This window comes from Chelonoidis abingdonii, unplaced genomic scaffold (genome assembly GCF_003597395.2).
Source record: "Chelonoidis abingdonii isolate Lonesome George unplaced genomic scaffold, CheloAbing_2.0 scaffold0003, whole genome shotgun sequence".
NCBI lineage: Eukaryota > Metazoa > Chordata > Testudines > Testudinidae > Chelonoidis > Chelonoidis abingdonii.
This window is the reverse complement of record NW_027424264.1, coordinates 163,678-183,388: the sequence shown is the minus strand read 5'-3', so window position 1 is coordinate 183,388 and position 19,711 is coordinate 163,678. Positions and strand designations below refer to the sequence as shown.

At 45.2% G+C, this 19,711-nt stretch overlaps 1 protein-coding gene across 4 annotated transcripts in view; it reads left to right on the top strand.

Moving 5' to 3' along the window:
* The first annotated feature begins 346 nt into the window (after positions 1-346).
* The window catches only part of GNPTG (N-acetylglucosamine-1-phosphate transferase subunit gamma), a 26,698-nt gene continuing 7,333 nt past the window's right edge, over positions 347-19,711 (top strand). The window contains exons 1-9 of one of the 4 annotated variants that reach the window (XM_032789476.2): positions 347-389; positions 627-644; positions 3,324-3,391; positions 4,004-4,058; positions 4,158-4,241; positions 11,500-11,593; positions 13,808-13,922; positions 15,704-15,786; positions 16,033-16,164. In XM_032789476.2, the coding sequence (XP_032645367.1) occupies positions 3,370-3,391; positions 4,004-4,058; positions 4,158-4,241; positions 11,500-11,593; positions 13,808-13,922; positions 15,704-15,786; positions 16,033-16,164 (585 nt within the window). In that variant the 5' untranslated portion in view covers positions 347-389; positions 627-644; positions 3,324-3,369. Of the gene's footprint in view, positions 390-626; positions 695-3,011; positions 3,131-3,323; positions 3,392-4,003; positions 4,059-4,157; positions 4,242-11,499; positions 11,594-13,807; positions 13,923-15,703; positions 15,787-16,032; positions 16,165-19,711 lie in introns of those variants that run through there. The other 3 variants (XM_032789475.2, XM_075061301.1, XM_075061300.1) reach the window with 3 other exon arrangements.

The window sequence follows — 19,711 nt, the reverse complement described above, 5'->3', positions numbered from 1 at the left end:
GCTCCGCAGTCGCCTTCTCCCCATCACAGGGGCGCGCCTGGAGGTTGGCGGCGGCGGCGGCAGCGGCCTCTCCGCCCCCCGGGTGCGGGGCGGACGTTAGTCACGTTTCCAGCCCCTCGCCCTCTGGGGCGAAAACCGCGGGCTCCGGGCACCTGCCAGCGCCGCCTCGCGTCCGCCGGAAGGTTTCCAGGGACTTGGGTGCGCGCCGGGCGCGTCCCTCCTCCGGGCGGCGAAACGGCTTTTTCTTCCATGGCTGGCGGGGCGCCCGCCGCTCAGCCCTCGCTGACGTTACCGGCTGGACCGAAGAATCTGGTGCGGAGGTACGTTTCCGCTTCCGGAGCATGGCGCCTGGGAGCTGGTGCTGCTCGTGCTGCTGAACGCGTGGTTCGGTGAGCGCAAGGGGGGCAGTGGAACCCACGAACTGGGAGCGGAACCGGGCAATAGGCGCCCCTTCTAGCCCACTGACCGCGCCCCCGCTGCCCCCCACCTGCCGCTGACCGATCCCCCCTCCCTCGCGCGCTGTCCCGCTGACCGGAGTGCTCCCCCAACACACGCAGGGGCCCAGTGAGCCCTCTCCCCGCACCGACTCTGCACCCACTGACCGTGCCCTCTGCCCTTTCTTATAGGTCTCTTTACGTCAGCTGGTAAGATGAAAATCGTGGAGGAGCCGAACACCTTTGGGGTGCGTGGCCCTGTACTTCTCAGTGTTGAATTTTCTCTTGTTACTGACAGCATTTGCGATCCCTTTGTGGCCGCTGGGCACATTTACTTATGTCATAGACATGCAGTTGGCAATGATGATTGTCATCTTCCTGTCAAACTCCTTGGCCCATGGGTTGCACCCTGAGCAAATTTGTTTTCACTGCAAAAAAAAAAAAAAGAGAAAAAAGAAAAAATGTGTTTTTACATCAAGAGGGCTCTTCAGTGTAAAATCCTAGTGGAAATGAGGCAAAGGTAGTTTCTACTTAATGTAGCAAGTTGAAAATCTGCTCTCTCATATGGGGTTTATATCTTGACTAGCTACATCAAGGTTAAAACTACAGTGCCTTGCAGCCACAAGGATTTTACACTAAAGTAATTATCTTGATGTAAAAGCAGCAAAATCCTGTGGCATCTTATAGACTAACAGATGTTTTGAGCATGAGCTTTTGTGGGTGAATACCCACTCATCAGATGCATGTAGTGGAAATTTCCATATGCAAGCAAGCTAGAGGTAATGAGGTTAGTTAAATCAGAGAGGATGAGGCCCTGTTTAGCAGTTGATGTGTGAAAACCAAGGGAGGAGAAACTGGTTTTGTAGTTGGGAAGTCTTTGTTTAATCCTGAGCTGATGGGTGTCAATTTGCAGATGAACTGAAGCTCAGCAGTTTCTCTTTGAGTCTGGTCGCTGAGTTTTTTTTTGCTGCAGGATGTCCACCTTAAGGTCTGCTATAGTGTGGCCAGGGAGGTTGAAGTGTTCTCCTACAGGTTTTTGTATATTGCCATTCCTAATATCTGGGGCATTCTGATGATTGATCTGTTTGCTACAAGTGATACAGAAAGTGTCGTCTGTTCAGTTCTCAAGGGGGTCTCTGTCTGGACTCCCTGTCTGACGCTTTCCATCTCAGTTGGCAGTTAGCTCTCTGTATGCTGCCCCACCACCCAACGCTGATCATCCCACAGGTCATCCTCAAGCTGAAGGAGGATTGGGCCAAGCTCATTCTTATTGCCCCGGTGTGCCCAAGGCAGTACTTGACCTTCTTGTACTGTCAATTCAGCCTCCTGTACCCCTTCCTCTCTCCATCCTGCCCTACTTATATGGAATTGCAGTCACACCCTACTTCCCATTCTCGCCTCCCTACATCTCACAGCGCAGCTGCTTCATGGCTGAATGAGGAAGAGCAATTTTTGGTGGCTGTTCAAGTCCTACTCAATAGTAGAAGACCCTCTACCAGAGTGACATATTTGGCAAACTGGAAGCGATTTTCAGTGCAGTCATTGGTCTGTAGACTTCAGCCAATGATGGCTTCTGTCCAGGAGAACTTGGAGTACTTGCTGCACCTTCAGTTGTCAGGCCTTATGCTTAGCTCATTGAGAGTGCATCTGGCAGCAATGTCAGCATGTCATACCCCCATTCAGGGAAGATCAGTCTTCTCTAATGCCATGGTAGTAAGATTATTAAAAGGGCTTCTTCATCCCCATCATCTGATCCTAGAGCTGGTTTCTCTGTGGGACCTTAACATGGTCCTAGTGACTTTGATGGGACCTCCAGTTGAGCCCCTGGCATCTTGTCCATTTCAGCTTGTCAGAAGACTGCGTTCTGGGTAGTGATAATCTACAAGGAGAAACAATAGGAGTACCTGTGGCACCTTAGAGACTAACAAAGAGAGTCTGTGAGTTCCAGGCTCTGATGTCAGAGCCCCTTTATACACAATTCTACAAGAAAAAAGTTACTTTATGACCACACCCCAAATTTTTGTCTAAAGTTTCTGTTTCATTTGAACCAGGTGATACATATTTTGGTGTTATTTCCTAAGCCACATTGACCTCTGGAGAAGCAGCATCTCCATAGGTTAGATGTCAGATGATGTCTAGCCTTTTATTGGGACAGGATTAAACCGTGTCATGCTTGCCTCATCTGCTTGTGTCATATGTAGATCACATGAAAGGGCTACTGGTCTCTTCACAGATGGTCTCTAAGTGGATAACATGCTGTATCAAGACTGTATATGAAATAGCTTCGGCTATACTGCCTCGGTGCGAGTTTATTGTACAAGAGATCAAACAATGTCAATAGCGTTCCTCCGTCACATCTCAATATTGGACATTTGCAGGGCTGCTATGTGGTTGTCGATCCATACATTTATGAACCATTATGCCATTACCTATCATCCAGAGTAGATGCAAGTTTTGGTAAGGTGGTCCTGCAATCCTTGTTTAGGTAGACTCTGAGCCATGCCTCCTGGGGTGCATACTATTTGTGAGTCACCTAAGTGGAATGCATGGCTGCATCTGCTTGAAGAAGAACCACAGTTACAATAAGTAACCATGACCCTACCAGGGGTTCATGTGATCAAACATGTGGCTCTCATTGAAGAAAATGAAAACTGTACGTCCTCAGGACCTTTGAAAATCAGACTACTATTATTCAGGTATATAAATATGGATTTAGGATCCACGTTTGATGGTTTTGGCTGTTGTTTAGATGCTCAGATACTAGGGTGCTGGGGGACATATTAAATACCTAGATAAAAATATTCTAATTTAATCTCAGTGCAAATGGAAAACAATCATTTTAAATCAGTCTAAATCATTTTAAATTAGTATTTTTTTCTTTTTTAAAAGATTGAACAACCCTTTCCTACCTCAGACAAACAGGCTCCTTCCAAAGATGGCACCTTCCCCAATCTCAGGTGCGTGCAAATGTCAGTTATTATATGTGTAGTTAATACCATTTTTGTGATTATAATCTCTAAAAGAATCTGTGTGTGTGAGTATGTAATTTTTTATTGCAGTTGTCTAATAGTAAGATAGACTTTGGCAGAAACACTTGCCACAATATAATATCTACATGATTAGTCCATGTTCTTTAATCCAATCATGAAAATGTTTCTTAGCCTTATGGAAGAATAATTTCTTCTCTGAATTTCACAGATAATTATTGGCATCCCAGATGCTACCAGTTAGTACTTATCACTTATATAGCACCTAACCTAGTCAAAATAATTTTCCTGTGTGATTCTCTCTGTGCCTCAATTCCCAGTCTCTAAAATGGGGATAACAGTACTTCCCTACCTCACAGGGTGTTTGAAGGATAAATACATTAAAGATTGAGGCATGAAGATTCTATGGTAAGAAAGACAAAATAAGTACCTTAGTTTAGGTTCCTTGGATGCTGATTGTCTTATGCTCTGTAGAATGTTAAATCTGCAACATGTACACATACAATTGTATTATCCTGATAACTCTTTTTAAATTTAACCAACCCATTATCCCCTTTGCAAGCCATTTCATTTTATTTTCAGGTCCTGCACATCTCTTTAGGCTTGCTGGCAAGTGTTTCAGTTTTGTGGAATCTACGTGAGTAACTGGTTTAGGTGCCTGACTGTATTTTTAGGATTGGCGGTGATATAGGCCTTCATTTTATTTTTTAAAATCTGACATATTTTGTTTTTTTAGGTATAAATATGAGTTCTGTCCTTTCAATAATGTCACTCAGCATGAGCAGACCTTTCGGTGGAATGCCTACAGTGGGATTTTAGGGTGAGAAAATCCAGACTCTTCTTTTTATTTCAGTTTGTGAGTTGCGTTGTTTGTAGAACTCTTGAAATCAGCACTTTTTAAATTAGCTATAGTTACATTACCTTGAAAATAAACTAATCTTGGCATTTAGTCCAAACACTGTTCCCTAAACTGTTTTCAATTACACCAGTGCCACTACCCTGTAGAAGCTGATGTAGAGGCTGTAAGAGTGTAACTGAAGGCACAATTTGTGTGAAAGTGCTGCAAAATGTATCTTGTTAAACCTCTTCTAATGGCAGCATGGGGCACGGGTCACTTTCACTTGCTGGAGGATTTTCTGCACCTTGAGGTCTTTAAACCATGATTTGATGACTTCAGTAACTCAGACATAGGTTAGGGGTTTGTTACAGGAGTGGGTGGATGAGATTCTGTGGCCTGCATTGTGCAGGAGGTCAGACTAGATGACCATAATGGTCCCTTCTGACCTTAAGTCTATGGAAAAAAAAATCATGGACTTTTAGTAAATTAGGCTCCTTGACCATTTATTTTAATAATTTAATTTCTTATTTGACTATAGCATTTTATTCTTGAGACTTAATTTAAGAATATATAAAACAGATCAATCTGACATCTTTCAACTGTAGGTGTCATCTAGTTGCTGCTGTTCTCATTACTTTATAGTTAATGATGAAAATACAATTTTAGTGGCTGTTGCTTTAAACTTAAAAACTGCATGTTAGCTAAGCCATGAGAATCCAGAATTTAGAAATCCTAGTTGGTCTTAACATATGCTGAGAGTAAAATGTGAAAGAGGTCTCTAAAGGTAAGTATGCTTTCTAATAATCCTTTCCCAATTTCTGGATCACGTGTAGCATTACATCAACTGCTTGAGATTGCCAGGAATGGGAATTATCCCACATATGAGATCATGTCCCTTAAAACACCAAATAAAAAATCTTAAGGCAGAACTGACATAATTACAAAATGGAGGCATTATAGTTAAGTATTAGATTTATTTATTGGACACTCTAAGAGCAAAAAAATTATGTGTAGTCCATATCTTTACAAAGATTTTTCTTTCCTCTAAAATAAAATCTTCTCCATCTCACAACCCCTGGAAAACCTGGGAAAGCTGATAGGACTTTTAATGTGTCCTAAAGGTTGTTACACTAATAAAATAAATACCAGCAGCAGGGCCAGCTTTAGGCCGATTCGGCCGATTCCAAGGAATCGGAGCCCCAATTGCTTAAGAGGGCACCTTTTTAATTTTTTTTTTTTTTCACTTACCCCGGTCCCCGGCTGTGTTGCTCCGGGGTCTTCCATGGTCCTGCTCCTTTGAGCGAAGTGCGGCGCGGCCCCGCTCTCCCAGCTAGAGCTCCAGCTGAGGCAGCGGGGCTTTGCTGTGCTCCGGCCGGGGCTCCAGCCAGGAGACGGGGCAGCAGGGCTTTTGCGCGCGCTCCGGCCGGGCTCCAGCCAGGAGAGCGGGGCAGCGGGGCTTTGCCGCGTCCCGGCCGGGGCTCCAGCCGGGAGAGCGGGGTGGCGGGGCTTTGCCGCACTCCGGCCGGGAGGCGGGGTCGTGGGCTTGCTGCGCTCCAGCAGGAGTGTGGCAAGCCCAGTGCTCCGGCTGGAGCGCTGGAAGCCCGCTTTCCATCTGGAGCTCCAGCCAGAGCGCGGCAAGCCCCGTGACCCTGGCTGGAGCTCTGGGCCCTTTAAATAGCCCCCAGAGCCCTGGGGCAGTGAGGGGCTCCGGGGGCTATTTAAAGGGCCCGGGGCTCCAGCTGCCTCTGCCACCCCGGTCCTTTAAATAGCCGCCGGAGCCCGCCTCCCCCATGCATTCCCCAGCGCTCCCGCGGCTATTTAAAAGGTCCGGGCTGGGTAGAAGGGATTTGGGGGCTACTTAAGGGCTGGGGTTCCAACTGCTCTGCTGCACCCCTGACCTGCCACACCAGTCCGGCCCCCCTGCCTGCAGCCAGCTCTCCACCCCCATGCCCACAGCCAGCCCTGCCAAACCCCTGTCCTGTCTCCAGCCAACCCCTCCACAACACCGGCTGCAGCCTGCCAAAGCCAGCCAGCCCCACACACACTGCTGCCGCACCCAGCTCTGCACACCCTGCCCAGCCTGCACGCCCTGCCCTGTCTCCAGTCAACCCCTGCTGCACTGGCTGCAGCCAGTCCGCACTTCTCTGTCTCCAGCCCTGCAAACCCTGCTGCACCCACTGCGGCCCCGCCTGAGCCAGCCCGCCCCACGCCCCGTCTCCAACCAGCCCCACACCCTTGCCCTGCCTGCAGCCAGACCTACCTCCAGTCAGCCCTGCCCTGCCTCCAGCCAGCCCCATGTCCACTGCTGCCCTGCAGTTTCCAGGGCAGTACCTGCACACCTGCTTCAATGAGAGGGGCAGGGAGCAGCTGGGACCAACACATGTGCACACCCACAGGGATGGCGGGGACCCACACATGTGAAACGGCAGTCATTAATAGCCAATCAAAAGCATATATGATGCAATGTATATAATTTTATTATTCATATAGTTATGGAAAATAAATAATACATGAAAGAAATGAAGCTTTTTCTCCCACTTTTTTTTTTTTAAGTCATCCCTGCCAGGGCCCCGCTGAAAATGTTCGAATTGGGCCCCACACTTCCTAAAGCCGGCCCTGAGCAGCAGGATCTTATAAGAGGGATAAGGCAAATCTCCACGTTTATTGCAAATACAACAGAACAGTACTGACAACTGTTAGAATTATTTACTCACACAAACATTCACGCAAGTTCTGCAGTGATCAGTTATAGTTACCAACCTTCAGTTGCTCATGCCAAGTCACTAGTCAGGTGCCCTGGACACGAGGTTGGAGCCGAGCCATTGTCAGATGCGCATCTGATGCTCCTGGAGGGTGGTCTCAGAACCAGACTCAAAGATCACAGTCCCCTGGCTCTATTTTTTCGGTCTTTGGTTTAATGTAAGTTTATGAGAATTGCTCTGTCATGATTGAGATAACCATCAATCAGCTTGACCGGCGGATGGTACATTCATGACGGGCAAGTGTTACGCATGTTATTTTTTATTTTTTCTTAATGCGCCTTGGGCAGATTCTGGCTTGCCCTCCAGGGGTCATCCGGTTTCCTGCGTTATCTTCAGCCAACAGATAGGTGTGAATCTTCTTTGAGTTTGGCTGGTACTATTTCCTGATCGATTATTTACCTGTCACAGACACTCACTTAGCATACTCACATTTCAGCGTTCTTACATTCCAGCTTAATACGTTTGATTTACATGTTGTTCTGTTTTCTCTCCCCCTTTACATTGCTAAAGAACATGACTACAAGATTTACACAGGCACAATCAAAATTCCAAGGGATGAAAGGGTTAGTGGTAAAACAATACTGTTTCCCAAAGTCCTTATTACTCTCTGGTACTGACTTTCTGTCTTGTTTCTCTAGGCCTCAGATAATTGGTGTTTCTGTCCTTGAGTTAGTTACAGAAATTGCTATAACAATTTACAGCAAGGCTAAAAAGGCAGGCACACATCCAATCATTTAACTACTCCTTTCTAGTCACACTTTTTACATATTTAACATTAGTATATAATGTAATACATATCTATCTCAACGAGGTCAACAAATTTGGGCTAAGTTGGACCAACAAGGCAATAAATTCCAGTTTCTGAAGATACCATACCTCCAGCCTTCTTCCATTTAAACCACCTTTTTTGATGTTGAATGGCTTAGCTAATTGTAGTTCCAGTGGAATAACACAAAAAGACATACAGTTTGAGGTAGTCAGGTCCCAGACCATTAAGGGCTTTATAGTTCAAAATTAACGTCTTACACTTAACCCAAAAGAAACTGGAAGCCATTGTCAACTGCACATGACATGCATTTCCTGCAAGAAACACAAAATAAGTATACAATCACAATTTACATTAGACAAAGTTTCCATGGGCACTTTCTCCTTAAATCTCAGTTTTGAGTTGCATATAGCTCTCAAGTGTGATCTCTTGAAATGAAACTCCATCTTGGTCTGGGCCTAGAAGTGATTTTAAACATATTAAATAAAAGCCCATTCAGCCTGTATAGTCAGTGCCTAGATCCAGGTAGAGGAGCTAGCATATATTTAATTTAAAAACAAAGACTGCTTTAAAGGTGCCTGCCTCTGTAAATATTTCCTGTGTGCAGATGGGTAGAAAGTGAGTGAAGAGCTGGTCTTCCCTGCAAGTAGGATGGTCACAAAGTCTGAGAGGAGGAGGTTACACCCAGAAATATAGTGGGCCTTAAGACCAGATAGTGGCAGAGACTAGTTTGTAGTCACTCTTGTCAGTATCAGAGAGAATCTTACAAGCTAGCTGAGCTGCAGTGGATTCCTAGACAGCAGTAGGGAGCCCGTGCTGGAGATAGGTCTTTAAGCTGTGAAGACCCAGAACCACTGAATAATTAGATTTGTCTGGAAACTGGGAGAGTAACAGAATTGTTGGAGAAAAGTCCTGACCTGAGAAACTGTTCAGGATGCAGAGACACTGCACTGAATTACTGAACAAGGGTATTTATCCTTTTCAGAAATACTTTTAAAGGACCATTTTAGTCCAGGATCAGATTCTTGGGTTCACGGGGCAAAACATCCTATGTTGCAGGGACTCTAGCTATGGGACTCTTGGCCAGAAATCATCAAAATGAACCCGAGCTTGACTACAGAGGGGTTGGACTAGATGACCTCCTGAGGTCTCTTTGAACCCTAATCTATGATTCAGGTCTAAGTTCAAGACCTGTGTTTTCAAAAAGGCCTGTTTCCCGCACATCAGAAAGGAGCCTCTTTTTACGAATGCTGTAGTCAGTGCTATCTTTATTTGTTGTTTGTTGCTTAGATGCTGTAGGGATAGGTGCTTTAGAAATGTTTGAGTTTTTTTTTTTTTTTCAGGGATTAGCAAAGCCTGGTTCTTTCCGCAATCAAGCACTTTTGTTTCAGTTAAGCAAAAATGAAAACTGATGTTCCAAGAGGACAGATGTGTGCTTGTTTCAGTTTCACTTTAAAATGTTTGTACATCATGAAAGATAATGGATGGACTAACTTGATGTTTTAAAGGATTTCTTGGACTGAGAACCAAAAATGAGGATTTTACATATTTGAGTATGAAAGTTATTGGGTATTTTTAAAGTGTGTGATTATTCTTTCTACTCAAATTAGATCATTCCAAAAATTTAGTATCTAATTCCCTCTGGTTGTTCTGCAAAATGCCTTCAAACTCCAGGATACAGAGAATCTGTGTCTTGGAGATCGCAGTGCACCCTGAATTGGGTGCCGCATCCTAAAAGGCAAGACCTTGCATTATCATGTAACAATAATATTTTACTTTTCTGCATTTGTGACCTCCAGTAGTTTGATAGGCACCTTACAGAGCATATATGTTTGGTGCTGCTTTGGGCAGGAGGTTGGACTAGATGACCTCCTGAGGTCCCTTCCAACTCTAATCTTCTATGATTCTATGATAAAGTTCCTGCCTCAGAGAGCTTAGTGCAGGGGTCCCCAATGTGGTGCCCGCAGGCGCCATGGCGCCCACGGGGGCATCTAAATGCCCCCATGTCCTGGCCAGCGGTCGAGCATCTGCCGAAATGCTGCCGAAATTCGGTGGTGACGCCTCTGGATGACGCTACTTGCCACCGAGAAGCAGTGTCATCCAGAGGCGTTGCCGCTGAAATGCCACTGAATTTCGGCGGCATTTCGGTGGATGCTCGACCCCCACCACGGTCCTTCGTCTGGCGCCCGCCAGACAAAAAAGGTTGAGGACCACTGGCTTAGTGTAAATAGACACCATACACACACACACACAAGAAAAGCTACAAAAAGCAACGTGATTAAATATTGAAGTAAAGTGTTGGTGTGTTAGCCCCACAATTTTTGTATGGTTCGATTTCCATGTCTTTTTCAGTAAACTAAGGGAAGGGAGTGAATGGGACAGGCTGAGGTTTATGGGTTGCCCTCCTTTTACTGTGTTTTTATATTTTCAAAGAGCTATACAAATGTTATTTGTCAGGTCACGTCTGTGAAGCAGTAAGTATTATCCCCATTTTACAGGTGGGAAACAGAACAACAGAGGTGAAATGACTTTTCTAATGACCTTACAGTGGCTGTTGTAAAGGCAGTCCTGCTCCTCTTCTCTGTCCAGTTGACAGGGAACTCCATGATCTCTGCATGGTTTCATGCAGATGCACAAAGCATGGGTGCAATAATAACAGTGTTATAATACTGATGTATGGGGCTCCAGGAGTTTGCAATCGCAAAGGGGGTGATTGTGGCTATGCAGCAGCATTTAAATGAGGAGGTCATATCCAGCTTAAATGACCTCCCAGAGTGATAAAGTGAACGTGGGTAAACAGGCAGCTTGGTCCTGATGTGGTGTGATGCAATGCAGTGTGGGAGAGCAGCTGGAGGACTGCCAAGTCAGTGCAAAATACAGATGCAGCCACAAAAACCCTTTTCTGCACTAATTCATTCTGAAATGAACTTTCAAAATGGATAATCCACTTGGCAATAGTTGGCACTTCATTTGAAAGACCAATTGTGTGTATGGACCCAGGGCATTTTAAGTGTTTAAAAAAAAAAAAAAAGTCAATGTGAGAAAACCTTGGGTAGACAATCCCTAAAGCTATCCTCTGAGTCAGGCTTCTATCCTTGCCTCCAACCTGGGTTGATTCTGAGACCACAGTGCCGCTCTTGTGACTATTATGAGTTTTGTGGTCTAACTGGGAATATTTCATTTTAAATTGGAATAGGTCACTTTCCAGAAATATATTGTCAATAAATGCTTCTCTTCATGACAAGTTTTGAAGAGTGAGCACATTTTTCAGTTTGTGTTCTTGTTTCACCCACCTGATGACATACTTTGATTGGGCTTACTCTGTATTCTGAGCAGTTGAGAAGATTAGAGTTTGGTAATGCCTCTTTCAGAGAAATTATTGATGACAAAATCAAACCCTTTTTCAGTTTTCTTTGGTTAAGAAAGCGTGGAAATGGTTTTGAGACATGTCAGAATAACCATAGTGCCCAGAAACTACGGTGATGGAGACTCTATAAGTAATTAAAGAACTCCACTGTGGTTATGAGGTAATTGATCTTTGATGGGGCAGATCTGGGCCCTAAGAAAAGGAAATATTAAAGGACCTTCAAAAAATTGAAATTGATAAAGTGAATTTTAATACAGTGTTAGAGTATTTGTTTTTCTTACCAGGTTTTTAACTTTTTTCTCCAAAATTATAAAACAAGTCTTTTGAGCTGTTCTCTTTTTCCAGTATTTGGCATGAATGGGAAATTTACAACAACACATTTGTTGGCATGTGGATGAGAGAAGGGGATTCATGTGAAACCAAAACCAGAGAGACAAAGGTACAATAATTAATCATCCTGATGCAGTTAATACAGATGGCATGTTTGTACCAGTTTAAACTATTAAAGCCTTTAATATACCATAGGACTTGAAAACTTAAATGGGGCTTTACAAATTGAGATCTTTTCCTGCCCAAAGAGTTCATGGCTTAGGACATGAAGTAGAAAAATGCAAGATGAGATATGGGACAACAGTTAGGAGTGGAGGGTAAAACCAGGATAAAATGCTGCTGATGTTGTTTTCACTCACACCAGTTTGGAGACTTTAACTCTTTTCTTTTTGTTTATGCAAAATAGGATGTTCTGGTATGACCATTACCACTAGGGACAAATGCTCTGTAACTTCTGCTATGGGCCACTGCTGAATAAGAGGAAGAGAAATAAGAATTACTCGTGGGACTGGAGTTGCCAGCCTCTACTGGATGACACATGTCTAGGGATCCAGGGAGAGAGAACTTGGTAGTTTAGTTTAGTTAGTTGAAAGGAAACCAAGTGGCAGAGAAACTTGTATGGGAAAAGTAGAGGGCCAGGTCACAAGAAGCATGTGCAGGTGAGAGAGGAGCAAAACAGATGTGAGCAGAAGGGGTGGGAGGTGAAATGAAGAGCAAATAGAGACAATATAATTAGCTTTTTGTCAAAAAGACAAAACTATTAAAAAGTTAAAGTACATGACTCTTACATGTGAGCAGTTGCTGTTGCTGAAAAGGGATGTTACATGATTGTGAATGGGAAGGAGGTGTCCAAAAGACTCTGAAAATATGTGGTCCATACTATGTAAAACTCTGACAACTCCTGCCTTAGACCTCTCTTCTCCCCTGGTTAAAATAATGTTTGCACTTTTCTAGGTCCTTTCTAGAGGTTAAGGAGCTTTACAAAATTGTCTCACATTCCTCTGTGATATAAGACAATACCTATTGCTATTGGTTTTATGTGGAAGCACTTAGATACTACAGTGATGGGCGGCTATGTAAAATCCTAAGATAGATAGGTTAATCAATGGGAAAGAGAGGCGGGTAGTGAAGTGACTTGGCCAAGATGACAGAAGAATCCTGTTGGAGAGCCAGCAATAGAACCAAGATTTCTGAGTTTCATTGCACTGTCTTACTGTGACAGAGTGCTGGAAGCCTAGAACTGGCCCAGTACTCTGTCACTAAGGTGCTACCTATTCCCCCCCCAGAGCGGATTTAAGTGGAGGGGGGTGCTCAGTGGTTTAATTAGGCAGGAAGCTGACAAGCTAGTGAGAGCAACCAACCTGTCAGCTGGGAAGTTAAGAGGACAAGAAGGAAGTGCAAGGGGAATGGCTGGTAAGGACTAGGGGAGGCAGGATCTCAGGATGAGAAGATCTCTCTTTCCTGCCCTGGATAGTGGGCTAAGGGGAGGTTTCAGCTATATATTGCTTCATGAGGCTGTACTGGTGAAGCGAACTCACTGAATTAAAAAAAATGGTGCTTATAAACTGGGAAGCATTCAGCCTATTTGTGTTGATTCAAGGGGTGGAGAAGGGAACCTATTATGCATGCCATAAGAGCATCTTTTCTTCCTCTGGGCACATTGAAGATATATTTGGCCATCTAGTATTGCATGATTTCTAATACTAAGAATTTGAATCCTCCTTGGGTTTTGCTTGTAAAAGGTCATGAAACATTAAAGCTGAAAATGTAAAGATCATAATAAGTATCTACAGTGTAGGGTAGATCAATATTCTCTGGAAAAATTAAAGGACATAAGAGCCTGGTGTTTAGTGCTTTTTACTTTGTACTGCTATTTAGGAGACCTGGATGCAATTTTTCACTGTTCAAAGGCTGGTAGTCCTTCAGAGGTGGGAACATGCATCACTCAGTATTAAATGCACCTGCTGAGTGATGCTGACAGGCTCTGAAGGGCATCTAATTTAGTGTCTCTCTGTTGGAAGTTGTGGTGACTTAGGTGGGGTGAAGGTGGAGGAACCACTTCCCATTGGGAAAGGAACAAGCTTGTTCCATGCTTTAAAATAACGTAATGTGAAAAAGACAACTAGTGGCTGTGACCTCTTTCTTCTGCATTGGGTATAATGATGGCAGCACTGAGAGCTGACTGCAGGACTTGCTGGAATGCAGCTATACTCATGGTAAAATGGGAAGTTGGTGATGTATGTTGGTTCTGTTCAGCATGAAACTAGTGACTGTATTGTGTGTTTAACCTATTTCTTCTCATGCTTCTTTTTCTGCTCGTCAGGTTCTTCTTATTTGTGGAAAAAATAATAAGTTGGCTCATGTGTCTGAGCCGAGTACTTGTGTTTACTCTCTAACGTTTGAGACTCCTCTTGTTTGCCATCCTCATTCTCTTTTAGGTAAGTGGGATAAAAAGGTCTGTGCATGTGTGAGAGGCAGGTGACATTTCACCCAAGCCTTGAAGTTTAGATTTCTGGTTTGTTAGTTTGTATCATTAAGTCAATGAGAAGTAAATGTAACATTGTTTATTACAAGCATTTCTAAAGTACCCATCACTATAATAATTTGGCACTCTTATCTGAGCTTGCAAAGTCCCTACAGTCACCTCAGTGGCATTTCTCTGTTTGTAATGGGATAACTTTTGAAAACTCCATCCAGTTAGTTCCAAAATTCCAAAAGAGCCCCTGACAGCTCTTTAGCCACAGCCTCTAGCATATCTACAGTTATCTGTAGATCACACTTTCCAGCACAACAATACCTATGCTCATGTCAGCTTATCCTCCCAATAGTGTAACACATTGATGTGCTGAATGACTTCTCTTCTGGACAGAAAATAATGGTGGTAGGGGGAAAGGGAAATGGAGAGGCCTGGGGAGAGCAGAGAGAAGTTCACACAGCTGCTGGAATGTTAGGGGAAAATTGGGGACCCTCATATGGAGGGAGGGAAGAAAGGAGCACATTGAACCTCTGGTTGGAGGGATGGAGATTGGGGGATCTGATATGGGGGAGAGAGGATTGGGGAGCACAGAGCCTATGCTGGGGGAAGATTGAGGGACCCAGGGAAGGTGGGGAATAAGCGTGCACACAGCCCCTGGCTTGGGGGCCAGAATGAAGGACCTTCAGAGAACTGGAGCAGACACAGCCCCTGGCATGGGGGATTTGGTATGAGGGGCACACAGAACTGGTGGGGGGTTGATTGGAGGACCCTGGTATGAGGAATGGAGTATGGGGGAAAGAGGATAATAGGTTGCGTGCTGAGCTGCTGGTATGGGGACGGAGTGAGGGACCTGGTATGGGAGGGGAGGGAAGTGAGGGGCACACAGACCCTTGCAAAGAAGAGATACGGGTGAATTGCAGGAAATTCCTGGAAAAAGAAGGAGATGGGACGGTGGGCATACAGAGAGCTTGTGGAAGAGGGAATGGAGGAATACAAAGAGCATTGCAATAAGTTCAGCCTACTTAATCTACAAACAACACCTTGTAAATTTATTCGTGTACAAGAGCGTAGTTCTCTCATTCTCACCACTTCCATCCCAGTCTCCAGTTAGACAAGTCAGTGGGTGCATTCAACAGTTTGGAAAAATGTCTGCATGAAGAGATATTTAATGAAATATTCCCTAAAGGTAGTAAGAGTGAGGCTCAGCCCTAAGAGGGGTTTACAGAAATAGTCAGGTGCCAGCCCTTTTGGGGTTTTGTAACTGATGTCCAGCACCTTGAATTGGATTCATCTGCCACCATATGCTGTGCACTCCAGCTACCCCTTGGAATATGCCTCCATTTGGCCTTAGTGGTCATTCTTAGATAGGATGTGTTTCAGTAGTCTATAAGTGAGGAGGGTGCAATCAGGATCTCATTCAGCAGTGAAGGGTGCATCCTTCTGGACAGCTGGAGCTGGAAGAAGAGACCTTTGATCACTGCTGCTGTCTTGGAGCATTAGACCTCTAGAGCCTGCTCCTGTTCCCATTTGAAGTGATTGAGAAAATTCCTATTGATTTAAATAGGATTGAGGAACAAGTCCAGGCAAGTGAATATAGCAGTTTATGGTCTCAGTGATGCATGTTGAAGTGAAGCATTAAGCTGTTAAAACACACACATAGCAGCATTAGGGTTGCATTCAAGTAGTTAATTAAGGAAAGTATAGCTGTTAGTATTTATGACAGCTTTACTTTCCATTTTTCAGTTTATCCAACACTGACTGAAGCCCTACGAAGGAAGTGGGATGAAGCAGAGCAGTCTCTTTATGATGAGCTAATAACTGAACAGGTTTGCTGATCCATTCTGATTTCTTGTTAAAGGACTATCACTTTCAAATTACTGTAGTACTGGTCCATTTTCTATAGTTCCAGCTCTTTTTAGGATAGACATTTTTATCTTACTATTGGCAAAAACTATTAGTGTTCTGCATCTAGCTACAGTTTATTGGTAATCACAAAACCTTGTAAAATAAATAGCCAATGCAAATTACAAACAGAAATAGAATGGCTTTATGTAATGTCCTTGTTTTTCTAGGGATACAAAAAATTGTTGAAGGAGATTTTTGAGAAAGCAGGACTTTTAAGAGCAACAGAAGAAAAGGAGATTGAGAAAAAAAATAAAAAGCTAAAAAGTCTGGAATTTGAAACAGTGGAGAAATGCAATAAGGTATGGAAAGTAATTCTCAATGCTTGTCTAATAAATTTGACCAACATGGAATTAATCACCATCCTTCTGCTGTGTGATTGAGCGACTGGACTCTCAGCCAAGCTTGTTTTAGGATTCAGATAAAGTCTGCTCCCTTGGTTATCTTCTGTTGCCTAAATAACAGCATATTGAAAAATAAATAGAAATAGCAGAACTTATTTTAATGCTGAAAATTGGAAACAAACTAGCATTACCAAATGCCTTTCCCTGAGATGTTATGGGGTGGCATATTGGAAGTAGTTTGAATACCCAGGTGATGTGCATCTTAGATATGCTCTCATAAAGTGGGGTCGGAATGAGATTAAGAAGCAGAAGGAAGCTAGTGAAAGTGGAAGGTGGACCAGAACCTTGTGACGGATGGGTACTTGGTAATTGTATAATATACACACTATGCGGAAACTTCAAGCCATTTTACAAACAAAAGGCCCAGTGGTTCATATCATGTATCCTTTAAATTCTCTGTGTGCGCGCCTGTATCTGCAACTATATATGTCTATACACATACACTGTGCGGCAGAATTTACAAGGCTTGCTAGTATGAATTAAAGGCAAGCACTGAGCATTAAATGAAGTGCATAATATGTATGGAGAGAATACATTCAGCCTAAAAGTTTGTGTGCTATGGTTATACCATCTCATTGATGTGCTGAGATTCATTAACAGGGTATGGAAGCGTAGTCATAGATTGCAAAAGAAGGAGACCATTGTGCTCATCTAGTCAGACCTTGCGGATATCAAAGCCTATAGAATTTCACCCATTAATTCCGGCATCAGGCCTAATAACTTGTGATTGAATTAAATCATCTCTCTTAGAAAGATATACGTGGTGATTTAAAGCAATGGACAATCCACTACATATCTTCTTGGGTTGGTCCAGTTCCATGGTCAGTGGGTTTAATAGGCCAGGAGAGGCTCTGCTGTGGCGGCCAGACACCCCCAGCCTCCCGTTGCGGGGTTTGGCGGTGAAGTTTTTGTTTTATTATGCCCCACACAGGTTCCAGAACGGCTGAGGAGGCATATACCGCCTCCTCAGCCACCCTGGAAGTTGTCTGGGGCATATCAAAAGCATCTTAACAGACACTTTTCCTCTACGTAGGTTGGGTCTGGGGAGGGGAGGCACAGCGCGGCTTTAGCCAGCCCAGGGCTCCTCGAGGCTTCTCCGGCAAGGTGGGGAGTGCTCAGAACTTCGGCCAGCCCAGGGCTCCCACGGCTGGGGGGGTCGGGGTACTCTGGATGGGTGCGGGGGGGGTTGTAGCTCTGGCCATGGGGGGGAGCAGGGGGTCTCGGGGCTCTGGCCATGGGGAGGGTGTGGGCGGAAGGGGCAGAGCCAGGGGCTAGCTTCCCCAAAGGGGGGCTCCACCCGCTGCCCATGTCCAGTTCTATTAAAAAATTGAACCTTATTTTCAATTTTAATTTATCTAGCTAGTGATGAATATTATGGGATTCCAGCTTTCCTTATAGCAGTAGTCTCCAACCTTTTTACGTCCAAGATCACTTTTTGAATCTAAGGGCAACTAAGGATCTACCCTGTCTCTTCCCCAAAGCCCTGCTCTGCTCACTCCATCCGCCCCCGCTCTGTTGTTTGCTATCCCCCCCTCTCAGTCACTTTCCCCAGGCTGGAGCAGGGGGTTGTTGTTTGGGAGGGTCTGCTGTCTCTCGGCTGGAGCTGAGGGATTTACTGTGTGAGAGGGGGCTCTGGTATGAGCCTGGTGCAGGAGGGTATATGGGGTGCTGGCTCTGGAAGGGGGCTCAGGGTGGAGATTGGGGTGCAGAAGGGGATATGGAGTGCTGGCTCCGGGAAGGAGCTCAGGGATGGGTGTTTGGGTGCGGCCTCCTGCTGGGCAGCACTTACCTCCAATGGCTCGTGGTCGGTGGTGGGTGCAGCGATGCTAAGGCAGACTCCCTGCTTACCCCACCTCCATATTTCTCCTGGAAGGGCCAATGTGCCCCTGCAGCCCCTGGGGTGGGGAGGGCAGGAGGCATGTGACTCCACGCACTGCCCCTCTCTGCAAACTTGCAGGCAGGAGCAGCATGCATGGAGGTAGATCCCTGCCTCCCCGGCCGCAGGGCTGCATTGACCACTTCTGGGAGTGGTCTCGGGGTGGCATTGCCTTAAGCAGCCACACTGTGCTGCTGCCAGAGATCGCAGTCGACTGGGAGATCCTCTAGGATGATCACTTTCATCACATCAGTCATAGGTTCTAGTATCTTGTGGATTATATTTTGTAGTTTGTGTGTGTGGAGGCTGGTAGGGGCAGTGTGCTGGGAGAGAAGCTGAGCCCTGCTTAGTGGGTGGGGCTTCCCTGCTTATGGGTCCTATAAAGGTAGCCAGCCAGTCAGTCAGCGGCATTGACAGCTGCAGCGGCACAGGAGCCAGCAAACAGAGCTGTAAACGGGCGTTTCAGTGGGAGTTTACAGGGGGAGGTTGCGGGGGAGACTTGGAGACATAAGTAGAGGAACTCACAGGCTAGTGAAGGGAGTGGGTGGTATTCTGGTGCCTGTTGGGGGTTTGTTTTGGTTTGTGTTTCCTGGACTAACAAGTTTTAGGTGGGAAGGCTATGACCGATACAGAGGCAGCAGTGAAAGACACAATGAGGATGACTGGATGTGGGAGCTGCGGCATGTACATGATCCTGGAGGGGGTACCTGAAAAGAGTTTTGTTTGCATGAAGTGCCGCCTGACTGAGCTGATGGAAGAAAAGATCCGAGGACTGGAGATGCAGGTGGAAACTCTGGTAGAGCGTAGAAGGGGGTCCGAGCAGATGATGGAGCAAAGATATAAGGAGGCTGAAGGGATAAGCTCAGACTTGCAGGTGGAAGCAGCACCAAAGAATTCTGAGGGGAGACTGCTGGGTGAGGAAAGTGGACGTTGGAAGCATGTGACTAAGGAAACCAGGCAGAGGAAAAAACGGGCCAGTGAAGGAGAAATAGAGCTCAGGAACAGGTTTGCAGAGTTGGAAAATGAAGAAGGGGCACAGCAAGTGGTCGTGGAAGATGAGAGAGCAAGGAAGAAAAGAAGAGCAGGTAGTCCTACAGGAAGAAGGGAAGAGTCAATGGAGACAACACCAAATATGAGCCCCAGGAGGATACAGGATGGGTTGCAGAGGGTTGCAAAGATGAATAGGAATCGAGAGGACTTGCAGCCAATGGGAGCAGGGGATAGACCGGAGAATCACACTGTCACCAGGAAAAGGCAGGTCTACGTGATTGGGGACTCCTTACTGAGAAGAATAGACAGGCCTGTAACTAGAGCTGATCCAGAGAACAGAAGGATGTGCTGTCTGCCGGGTGCTAAGATATAGGATGTGGACCTGAGGCTGAAAAGGATCCTAACAGGAGCAGGAAAGAATCCATTGATTGTCCTTCATGTGGGAACGAATGATACGGCTAGATTCTTGCTGTAATGTATCAAGGGAGACTATGCCAGACTGGGGAAGACACTTAAGGAAATGGAGGCTCAGGTGATCTTCAGTGGGATTCTGCCTGTTCCTAGAGAAGGGCAACAAAG